Genomic DNA, 12,408 nt, shown 5'->3' on the forward strand with positions numbered 1-12,408 from the left:
AAGTGGACAGTTTGTTTTCACAGAAGTGTGATTGACTTGGAGTTACATTGTGTTGTTTAAGTGTTCCCTTTATTTTTTGAGCAGTGTATAACTGCAACAAGCAACTATTTCAAAGATTTTACTGAGTTACAGTTCATCGAAGGAAATCAGTCAATTGAATAGAATTCATTAGGCCCCACTCTATGGATTTCACATGACTGGGCAGAGGCCCACCCACTTGTGAGCCAGGTCCACCGACTGGGGAGCCAAGCCCAGCCAATCTGAATGAGTTTTTCTATAGACAGAAATAGCATTTCCCATCATCCTGGGATCAGATAAGAAGATGATTACACATTGGCTCATCCACGACACCTGTTTGAGAAGATTTTTTGATCAAAGGTTTGTATTTAGAGTTTTATGGTGGTGTGCAAACCAGCTTTTTAGGTGAATTACCTCAAAATCCTGTTCGCGAAGTTTAAGGTTTTTGAATTAAAGGTTCTTCTGTGCAAATCAGCTTATTAGGTGCATTAGCCTACTGCCTGTTTGAGATGCCTGCATGTCATGCTGTTCCTTCTGCTGTTGAATTGTGCCTGGGGCATATTTCTAACAGACGACTTGGAGATACTGCAAATCAATAAGCTGTCTGCACCGCATCAAGCCAAACCACACCCATATATGAGACAGGTTTACCAGCTCCTACACACACAAGAGGCCCGGGACTGGTGCAGAGTTTACAAAGAGTCCTGGGTAGGAGGCTAACTTGAAACGGTTACCATAAATACGATTTTTTCCTGACATTGATTGGTCCTCATATGGAATTTGAGCAATATGTTTTATAGCTAGTGAAATTCCTCTTAGTCCTGAAAATAATATTAGCTTGTAGTTCGCTAATATCAACTACATTATACCATAGTTGTCCCAGGAAAGTTATGTATGTGATGTTGTTAATTGATGCCTGTGTCTTATTCCAGGAACGTCATGTCTGTGTGTTGTGTGCTATGGGCTGACTTTGGATGCAATCAACTCCATTGATCAACATGGTCTATCTTTATGTTCCTTGGACCGAGCAGGCCCATAACCTGAAGCCTTCCATGGCTTCCAAGCTTGTCCTGCTCTGCAAGACCCTCCACCCCGACACCCTCAGTGTCACAGTAGCTTTACACAGCCTGACGCGGGGGGCCTGAGCATGACACCCCCCTGGTAGAGAGGCTCTCCACCCTGGATCAGCTACCCTCGTCCGGCTACGACGTGTTCGGCGTGTCCCCCTTCATGTTCTCCTCCAAGCCTCTGGACGTGGTGGGCTTCTAGCTGTGCTACACAGACGAGAATGGGAGCCTGGTGCTCCACAAGGCAAATTCATGTGTAAATGTTTTATTTAACCATTAGTAAACAACCATCATTACAACAATCTTGCCCGCTGACTGGGTAGTGAAGTGATCATCCAACTCCTAAGCTTTTATAATGAGTGCCATCCCATTCAGAGGTACCTGCCACATCGGGAATTCAGGAGTGTCCATAGAAGGATTTAGACAGAGAAGACCAATTGAGGAGAGGTCAGTCAATAGATGTGTTGAGAACTCAATATCCACCATACATTATAGATAGCCTACTGCAGTAGCCTGGATATATGTAGACATCCACTTTGTGTAGTTTCATATCCACTATGCATTATAGATAGCCTACTGCAGTAGCCTGGATATATGTAGACATCCACTTTGTGTAGTTTCATATACCCTATGCATTACCAATTGTGCGCCGCCCGAAAGGACTCCCAATCATGGCCGGTTGTGACACAGCCTGGAATCGTACCAGGGTCTGTAGTGACGCCTCAGCACTGAGATGCAGTGCCTTAGACTGCTGCGCCACTCGGGAGCCCAGCATTTATTTTGAAAGTTTACACAAACACTGGTGTATTTAAAGCTATTGTGTACGCTATATTTAAAGAAATACACTTTTAATCAAATACAAATATATGTTATTGGAATTACTCAATAGAGTCTGCAAAACCTAAATGTACTGGTGACTCTTTACACCAACGACTCCTATCACTGCAACGCAATACACGGTATACTCAGCTGAAGTGGGGTGGGAAATAGTCACTACAGTCTCTACTAACCAAATATGGTTAGTTTTGGAGTGTGTCGTTCTCCGCCCCCTCTAAAGCGCCCGATTAGTGCTTGTTGAGGTCGGTTCAGTTTCAGTGCGAATTTTTATTTTTTTAAACATGAAATGCATTACGAAATAATGACCTTACAATGATTGTCGGGCTTTTTAATGGACATTTCAAAGCCAAAAATAGTGAACATTGAATTACCAAAACATTGAAAATGTTCCATTGTCTCTGTCAGGTCCTCATTGGATAGACATCAAAAGAAAAATAGGAAAAGACTATGAAATAATAAAATATTTCAGTTGTGTATTACTTTTTTATTTGATAACTATTTTTCATTTCTTAAAGGTTCACCCATTTTGAATGTTATATTGTTTTTGTGCATCTCTGAGTGATTTTCTGTCAATTCCCTCTGTCATGTCATGTTTTCCTGTGTATCTGAGTTATTGGCATTAAAGCAGGCAGAAATCCGTCCGATATGACATAGCACCGTGATAAACTCGCGCTCACTACACTGGAAGTGAATAGGAATACGACTTTTAGATCGTGAAAACGTCTATCATACATGTCAGATTTTAATACTGGCCGATGTCAAAAATCGGGAGGATGTCTTCTCTCGAATGAGCCATTGATCATATATTTGCGATATTCCTACCTCGATAAATGTTTAATTTAACGGAGGGTCTAGCACATTTTCCCTATTTGCCTGCCTCTTTAGTCCAGGGTGCATTGCATATGGTTCCATTGCCCGAGACATTATAGAAAGGAGATAGGAATTCAATGAATGAAGGAACATATAACGCCCTCATTGCACAAAATTATTGCTAATGTTGGGTTTTTGAGCTAGTGCCTAATAGACTCCCAGACACTCCTTGAAGGATCTGCAGGTTGAACATGGTGTGGTTGCAGACTCCTAAATTGATAGTGCAGCTTGTTTAGGCGATTTTACAGCTAACTAACTATGTTACATGCTGATATTGTCTTTGGTATTATTGTGTTTTGCTACGTTTGCTAGCTTGCCGACCAGCCCTTAGAGAGAGCTTGTGGACTTTGTAGTGGACTGTAGTCGACTGGAGTTGCAACAGATTTCCACAACGATTTTCCATGTTGCTACCAACCTTAAAACGTCAAAATGAAACATTTGTTCACCCCAAAAATTGTTTAACATATTAGTGCTATTTAACACTGTAAATTAAAGGAATAAGTGGTTTTGGGTGGATTTTTCCTTTAAAGTAACTATCTCATCTCTGCTCAGGCAGTAGCAGTCAGCCAATGTGCACCCCTTAGTCATCCTATTTAGCTAGCCTGCCTAAGTATGCTGCACAGCTGTCTGACAAAATCATTTGACTAGTTCTTCAAAGTAGATAAGGTGTTCATGAACTGTCTCTGTCCATCTCGTCCTTGTGTTGTGTACATTCCTCTCTCATGTGGTCTGTGTGTATCTAACCTAAGGTACAGGCTTAAAAGTGTAGGCCTTTCCATCCAGAGATCTGTATAAAATGACGAGGTGCTCATGTCTATGCCCTAACAATGGGAGTTGTTGTCTCAACGGTGGGAAGGCAGGCAGGCGACAAGCTTAAATCCAAAATAAGCCCACAGAAACACATTGGGTTTATTTTGGACAGATTTTGGCGCGCGTGAAACCTCTCGCTTCGCCTCTTCCTCTGAGCCGGAACAAACTGGCGCAACGGATTATGCTCATTGTAATTAATTATCACATTTTTGCACTGAACTAGGTTGAATACTTGCTTAATGAAAATTACAACTCCCTTCAGCCCAGTGTTCCACAAAGTTCTTGATTTTATTTCTCTATAAAGAAACGGCTAGTAGAGACCCTACTGAGTATTTCCCACCCTACTTTTGCTGAGACAGGTAGAAAACGTATCTCTACAAGCCAATATGTATCCCATGTACAGTCTATTACAGTGTATTGCATTGGGGGCTATGGAGGGGGTGGAGTAAAAAGCCAGCAGAAGGCCGTGCGACACAGTCCCTCTCCAAAGCTAACCATACTTGGTTAGTAGAGACCCTACTGAGTATTTTCCACCGGACTTTAGCTGAGACAGATACAAAAGTTCTCTACAGCCCAACATTCAAATCAAATCAAATGTTATTAGTCACATGCGCCGAATACAACAGGTGTAGACCTTACAGTGAAATGCTTACTTACGAGCCCCTAACCAACAATGCAGTTTAAAAAATATATGGATAAGAATAAGAAATAAAAGTAACAAGTAATTAAAGAGCAGCAGTAAAATAACAATTGCGAGACTATATACAGGGGGGGTACCTGTACAGAGTCAATGTGCGGGTCACCGGTTAGTTGAGGTAATATGTACAGTTGAAGTCGGAAGTTTACATACACCTTAGCCAAATACATTTAAACTCAGTTTTTCACTATTCCTGACATTTAATCCTAGTAAAAATTCCCTGTCTTAAGTCAGTTAGGATCACCACTTTATTTTAAGAATGTGAAATGTCAGAATAATAGTAGAGAGAATGATTTATTTCAGCTTTTATTTCTTTCATCACATTCCCAGTGGGTCAGAAGTTTACATACACTCAATTAGTATTTGGTAGCATTGCCTTTAAATTGTTTAACTTGGGTCAAACCTTTTGGGTAGCCTTCCACAATCTTCCCACAATAAGTTGGGTGAATTTTGGCCCATTCCTCCTGACAGAGCTGGTGTAACTGCGTCAGGTTTGTAGGCCTCCTTGCTCGCACACACTTTACCAGTTCTGCCCACAAATGTTCTATAGGATTGAGGTCAGGGCTTTGTGATGGCCACTCCAATACCTTGACTTTGTTGTCCTTAAGCCATTTTGCCACAACTTTGGAAGTATGCTTGTGGTCATTGTCCATTTGGAAGACCCATTTGCGACCAAGCTTTAACTTCATGACTGATGTCTTGAGATGTTGCTTCAATATATCCACATAATTTTCCTCTCTCATGATGCCATCTATTTTGTCCCTCCTGCAGCAAAGCACCCCCACAACATGATGATTAGGCCTATATTTTTAGACGATCATTTTTATCCTTGGGCTACAACAACAAAGTACAATGAGGAATTTATTATTTTTATCAAGTGAGTACACAATTATTGTCCATAGGCCATAAACTACAGTGATGTAGGCTAATTTGAGTAACCTCTTAAACGTCCTATTTTGTTTCATTATGAAATAATTCAGTTTAGCTCTATTCTCGACCGTTTATAAGGTCCAGAAAGGTACATTACCAGGTAACTCATATGACGTATTTTGTCAGGATGTATGTAGCCCAGGGTTAAGATTGGCCTACTATCGGAAAGTATGGGTTTCTCCTTTCCAACTCCCCACCCGTTCTTAATGCTGTAGTGTAGCCTATTTCACATTCAACAAGCGAGAGCGAGCGTGGATCTCGTCCAATAGGCTATTTATTTGATTTATTTCACCTTTATTTAACCAGGTAGGCTAGTTGAGAACAAGTTCTCATTTGCAACTGCGACCTGGCCAAGATAAAGCATAACAATTCGACACATACAACAACACAGAGTTACACATGGAATAAACAAAACATACAGTCAATAATACAGTAGAAAAATAAGTCTATATACAATGTGAGCAAATGAGGTGAGATAAGGGAGGTAAAGGCAAAAAAAGGCCATGGTGGCAAGGTAAATACAATATAGCAAGTAAAACACTGGAATGGTAGATTTGCAGTGGAAGAATGTGCAAAGTAGAAATTGAAATAATGGGGTGCAAAGGAGCAAAATAAATAAATAAATAAATACAGTAGGGGAAGAGGTAGTTGTTTGGGCTAAATTATAGATAGGCTATGTACAGGTGCAGTAATCTGTGAGCTGCTCTGACAGCTGGTGCTTAAAGCTAGTGAGGGAGATAAGTGTTTCCAGCTTCAGAGATTTTTGCAGTTTGTTCCAGTCATTGGCAGCAGAGAACTGGAAGGAAAGACGACCAAAGGAGGAATTGGCTTTGGGGGTGACCAGTGAGATATACCTGCTGGAGCGCGTGCTACGAGTGGGTGCTGCTATGGTGACCAGTGAGCTGAGATAAGGCGGGGCTTTACCTAGCAGAGACTTGTAGATAACCTGTAGCCAGTTGGTTTGGCGACGAGTATGAAGCGAGGGCCAACCAACAAGAGCGTACAGGTTGCAATGGTGGGTAGTGTATGGGGCTTTGGTGACAAAATTGATGGCACTGTGGTAGACTGTATCCAGTTTGTTGAGTAGAGTGTTGGAGGTTATTTTATAGATGACATCACCGAAGTCGAGGATCGGTAGGATGGTCAGTTTTATGAGGGTATGTTTGGCAGCATGAGTGAAGGGTGCTTTGTTGCGAAATAGGAAGCCGATTCTAGATTTAATTTTGGATTGGAGATGTTTAATGTGAGTCTGGAAGGAGAGTTTACAGTCTAACCAGACACCTAAGTATTTGTAGTTGTCCACGTATTCTAAGTCAGAGCCGTCCAGAGTAGTGATGCTGGACTGGCGAGCAGGTGCGGGCAGTGATCGGTTTAATAGCATGCATTTAGTTTTACTTGCGTTTAAGAGCAGTTGGAGGCCACGGAAGGAGAGTTTGACACACTGAACTCTATCAGAGAAGTAGTTGGTAAACCAGGCGAGGCAATCATTTGAGAAACCAAGGCTGTCGAGTCTGCCAATAAGAATGTGGTGATTGACAGAGTCGAAAGCCTTGGCCAGGTCGATGAATACGGCTGCGCAGTAATGTCTCTTATCGATGGCGGTTATGATGTCGTTTAGGACCTTGAGCGTGGCTGAGGTGCACCCATGACCAGCTCTGAAACCAGATTGCATAGCGGAAAAGGTACGGTGGGATTCGAAATGGTCGGTGATCTGTTTGTTAACTTGGCTTTCGAAGACCTTAGAAAGACAGGGTAGGATAGATATAGGTCTGTAGCAGTTTGGGTCTAGAGTGTCACCCCCTTTGAAGAGGGGGATGACCGCGGCAGCTTTCCAATCTTTGGGAATCTCAGAAGATACGAAAGAGAGACTGAACAGGCTAGTAATAGGGGTTGCAACAATTTTGGCAGATAATTTTTGAAAGAGAGGGTCCAGATTGTCTAGCCCGGCTGATTTGTAGGGGTCCAGATTTTGCAGCTCTTTCAGAACATCAGCTATCTGGATTTGGGTGAAGGAGAAGTGGTGGGGGCTTTGGCGGGTTGCTGTGGAGGGTGCCGGGCAGTTGACCGGGGTAGGGGTAGCCAGGTGGAAAGCATGGCCAGCCGTAGAGAAATGCTTATTGAAATTCTCAATTATAGTGGATTTATCGGTGGTGACAGTGTTTTCTAGCCTCAGAGCAGTGGGCAGCTGGGAGGAGGTGCTCTTATTCTCCATGGACTTTACAGGGTCCCAGAACTTTTTTGAGTTAGTGCTACAGGATACAAATTTCTGTTTGAAAAAGCTATCCTTAGCTTTCCTAACTGCCTGTGTATTATTGTTCCTAACTTCCCTGAAAAGTTGCATATCACGGGGGCTATTCGATGCTAATGCAGAACGCCACAGGGATGTTTTTGTGCTGGTCAAGGGCAGACAGGTCTGGAGTGAACCAAGCACTATATCTATTCCTAGTTCTACATTTTTTGATTGGGGCATGTTTATTTAAGATGGTGAGGAAGGCACTTTTAAAGAATCTCATCTACTGACGGGATGAGGTCAATGTCATTCCAGGATACCCCGGCCAGGTCGATTATAAAGGCCTGCTCGCAGAAGTGTTTTAGGGAGCGTTTGACAGTGATGAGGGGTGGTCGTTTGGTCGCAGACCCATTACGGATGCAGGCAATGAGGCAGTGATCGCTGAGATCTTGATTGAAAACAGCAGAGGTGTATTTGGAGGGCGAGTTAGTTAGGATGACATCTATGAGGGTGCCAGTGTTTACGGATTTGGAGTTGTACCTGGTAGGTTCATTGATAATTTGTGTGAGATTGAGGGCATCAAGCTTAGATTGTAGGATGGCTAGCTTGCTAGATACTTCCAGACATAAATGAGAGAACACTTCACTCTGACCATTTTTGTCACCCTAGCAGAGCTGGTTAGGCCGTTTTCATGTTATCCAGAGCATTGGTGACTGACTGTAACTGTGCTCCTGGCAACAATTTAATTGCATGTTTACTGACACCGGCCATATTCAACGGGTGTTGATTGTTCATAAATTCATCAGTTATTCTGCGCTCTGGCACACTCAGATGAGAGCGCTCTGAAATCGGAGTAGATAGCCAGAGTGAATTTACGAACACGCCCTAGGTGGATACCATGGCATTGTTGAATACTCATTTCTGATTGCCTTGAAGGGCATTCTAGACATGCATTATTTCCTTTTTTTTTTTTTTTAAATTTAGCTAGGCAATTCAGTTAAGAACACATTCTTATTTACAATGACGGCCTACTAAAAGGCCTCCTGCGGGTACGAGGGCAGGGATTCCAAATAAATTAAATAAAGATATAGGAGAAAACACACATCACGACAACACTACATGAAGAGAGACCTAAGACGACAACACAGCATGGTAGCAACACAGCACAAAACAGGGTACAAACATTATTCGGCACAGACAACAGCACAAATGGCTAGAGTGTAGAGACAACAATACATCACGCAAAGCAGCCACAACTGTCAGTAAGAGTGTACGTGGTTGAGTCTTTGAATGAAGAGATTGAGATAAAACTGTCCAGTTTGTAGTTGCAGCTCGTTCCAGTCGCTAGCTGGAACTGATAAGCGAACTGAAAAGATGAGCGACCCAGGGATGTGTGTGCTTTGGGGACCTTTAACAGAATGTGACTGGCAGAACGGGTGTTGTATGTGGAGGAGGAGGGCTGCAGTTGATGTCTCAGATAGGGGGGAGTGAGGTCTAAAATAGTTTTATAACTAAGCATCAACCAGTGGGTTTTGCGACGGTTATACAGAGATGACCAGTATAGAGTGCAGTGATGTGTCCTAAAATGAGCATTGGTGGCAAATCTGATGGCCGAATGGTAAAGAACATCTAGCCGCTCGAGAGCACCTTTACCTACTGATTTATGAATTACGTCTCCGTAATCTAGCACGAGTAGGATGGTCATCTGAATCAGGGTTAGTTTGGCAGCTGGGGTGAAAGAGGAGCGATTACAATAAAGCACTGTATATTTGCATGGTAGAACTCAATGGCTATAGTTTTTTACAAGTTTTGTTTGAGATGATTTTGAAAGAAAAAGTCTAATTGAAAACAGTATTGCTATTGTTGAATTCGATTTTCATATTCTGATGTTTTTGTTAGCTAAACTAGCTAAATATGTGTGTTTGGTTACCATGGCAACTACTGTAGCCTAAATTTGCTAGCTACTTCAGTGGATGTTGAACACATTTCTAGTGGCAAATGTATAGGCATGGTATTAACGATATAATCAACTAGGGGCTCTATGCATTCTCTGGAAAATAATGCAACTTTGTGGAAGGTAAATTCCAGTCTGCTAGCGCGTTCGAACAAACATTATACATAGTTCATTATTTTCCATAGAACGCATAGCCTCTTCTTGAGTATCATTTATAAATAATTTTAACTAGTTATTGACATTGCAATGCTTTGAAATGCGGGATTTTATTTTGAAGGTTTCCTCGTTATCATACGAACGTGACATCGTTTGTGCTGCGGGCAGAACACTAGTCAGTTAGTTCTAAATACATAGCCTAGTAGGTTGACGTTTGTTGCTCTTTCCTGTGCTGGATTGTGCATTGTTCTGCTTTTATCAGTGTGACATCCGTATCAAGGGATAGACTACATTATGTTTATTTGGATGAATCGAGCAGGCAGCAAGTTGCAAGAACTGGATCGCTGAACCTGCCACTTGCGAGCCCAAGATCCCGTTGACTTATCCGCGTATGAAGCGTACTGTATGTTGATGAAATTCAAGCATGTCAGGGAAACAATTTAAAGGTCATGAAGTCAGTTGCTGCATCAAATATTTTATTTTTGGATTTAACATAATATTTTGGGTAAGTGTTTTTTTTAATTTTTGCTATATTTGTCTCTCGTTGTCTTTTATTGGGCAATCTTCCATCCATGTTGTTAAATTAAACAGTAGGCCCATCTAGAGGAAATGGCTTCATAAATGAAATGATCATTTGTCATTTTTCCATGCTTATTTTACAACCAATCCCTCACAAGCTAACTATGTCTATAATAATATGCTATAATAGCCGATGATAAACATTCAAATGTGATCGTTCGATATGTGAATAGCAGCAAAACCTTTTGTTTGTGTTGATATGCATTACAAGCGCTTTTTAATCTTGATTATTTAGATTTGTTGACATTCACAATAGCCTTCACATACTGTAGGCTGCTACCCAGAGCACTTTTTAATTTAAAGTCGCCTACACTCCAGTGTCCCCGGTAATCGGCTTTCTGTCCTTGTTTGTCGTGACGAACTCACGTACGTGACACGTGAGAAGCTTATTGTCCTCACATGCAAATGTATGAATAAACATGAATATGCAATATATCATCATCAGACAACATTATGTCCCATTCAATTCCCACTGCGTAAGATAGTACACTAAGCCTGATTTGAATGTTCATTCCAGGCAGTGGCGACCAGTCATTCTTGGCAGGTGCAGAGCCCTACCTGTTTTGAGCCCCACATTTTTTGTAGTTGCCTGTTTTGCATGTTATTTTGGCATTAATACGTGTCACATATCCGTTTGCAAACAATGTAAAATAAAATCGAGTTAATAAAGCTTCCATACAAATATGGATGGTCTCTTTGCTTTCTTGAGTAAGGCAGCTCCAAAATGCAGGTGTTTCAGCCACATTGTATGCACTGCAGTGCTAGCTCGCTGTAGTTTATGCTTTCAGCACTAGATTAATTCTCTGATCCTTTGATTGGGGTGGACAACATGTCAGTTCATGTTGCAAGAGCTCTGATAGGTTGGAGGACGTCCTCCGGGAGTTGTCATAATTATTGTGTAAGTCTATGGAAGGGGGTGAGAACCAAGAGCCTCCTGGGATTTGTATTGAAGTCAATGTACCAAGAGGAGGACGGAAGCTAGATGTCCTCTAGCTACACCCTGGTACAGAGTGCTGTTGAGGCTACTGTAGGCCTTCATTACAAAACAGAGTGTTTTAATTAGAGGTCGACCAATTAATTGGAATGGCTGATTAAATAGGGCCGATTTCAAGTTTTCATAACAATCGGAAATCGGACACCGATTTGGACGATTTTTTAAAAATATATATTTTTTTATATATTTTTTACACCTTTATTTAACCTCTTGACACCAGGGGGGCGCCATTTCGACTTTGTAAAAATTCGTTCCCAAATTAAACTGCCTCGTACTCAATTCTTGCTCGTACAATATGCATATTATTATTACTATTGGATAGAAAACACTCTCTAGTTTCTAAAACCGTTTGAATTATTTCTCTGAGTGAAACAGAACTCATTCTGCAGCACATTTCCTGTCAGGGAGTGAGATTTCAGAAATCGAGGTCCCTGTTCTGAGGTCAGTTTATAAGTCCCCATGTAAGCCATCGGGCTACATGCACTGCATACGCCTTCCTCTAGATGTCAGTAAGCGGGGAGAATTTGAATGGAGTCGATTGCGCAATCTGGGGCCCTATATAAGACCGTGGAACGGAAGTACCGTTCTTTTCAACGGTGCGCCTGGCGCATCAGGGACATCACTATGGCCTCCTGCAAAGCTTTCGTTTTAGCAGTTCTGTATCTCCGGTCATGTTTTTATTCGTTATAGTTGTTAAAGACATCATAAGGTAGTTAATTTAAACCGACTTATAGCAGTTTATATCAGTTTATTGCGATTTTCTGGGATTTCTTTGTCATGCGCTTTCACGAGTTGGACACCTCTCCAGTGGGTGGCTATCGTTAGCTGCTATTTCGACAGGACAAGAGGACATCTTTCAACCAAAAGACGATTGTTCTGGAGAAAGGACACCTTGCCCAAGATTCTGATGGAAGCTCAGCAAATAGTAAGCAGTCTTTATGCTGTTAATTCGTATTTATGTTGACAAATGTCAAATAATAATTCCGCCATGAATTTCAGTGCGGTCTCGCTTTAGCGCACGCTGTATTGCGCAGTAACGTTAATTTTAAAAATATAACACAGCGATTGCATTAAGAACTAATTTATCTTTCATTTGCTGTCCAATCTGTATTTTTTAGTAAAGTTTATGAATAGTTTTCGATTAGATTAGGTGCCTCTCCAAGATGGCGCCGGACAGATTGCTTGAAGTTTTGGCCACTAATCACATTGTATAACCACGATTTGTGCCGCTAAATATGCACATTTTCGAACAAACTCTATATGCAT

General features: G+C 41.6%; 1 protein-coding gene across 1 annotated transcript in view; it reads left to right on the forward strand.

Moving 5' to 3' along the window:
* The first annotated feature begins 9,745 nt into the window (after positions 1-9,745).
* The window catches only part of LOC120049640 (tetraspanin-5-like), a 43,011-nt gene continuing 40,348 nt past the window's right edge, over positions 9,746-12,408 (forward strand). Inside the window, exon 1 of the mRNA XM_038995958.1 lies at positions 9,746-10,074. Coding sequence (XP_038851886.1) covers positions 9,994-10,074 — 81 coding nt within the window. The 5' untranslated portion in view covers positions 9,746-9,993. The remainder of the gene's footprint in view (positions 10,075-12,408) is intronic.

This window comes from Salvelinus namaycush, chromosome 6, assembly GCF_016432855.1.
Source record: "Salvelinus namaycush isolate Seneca chromosome 6, SaNama_1.0, whole genome shotgun sequence".
Taxonomy (NCBI): Eukaryota; Metazoa; Chordata; class Actinopteri; order Salmoniformes; family Salmonidae; genus Salvelinus; species Salvelinus namaycush.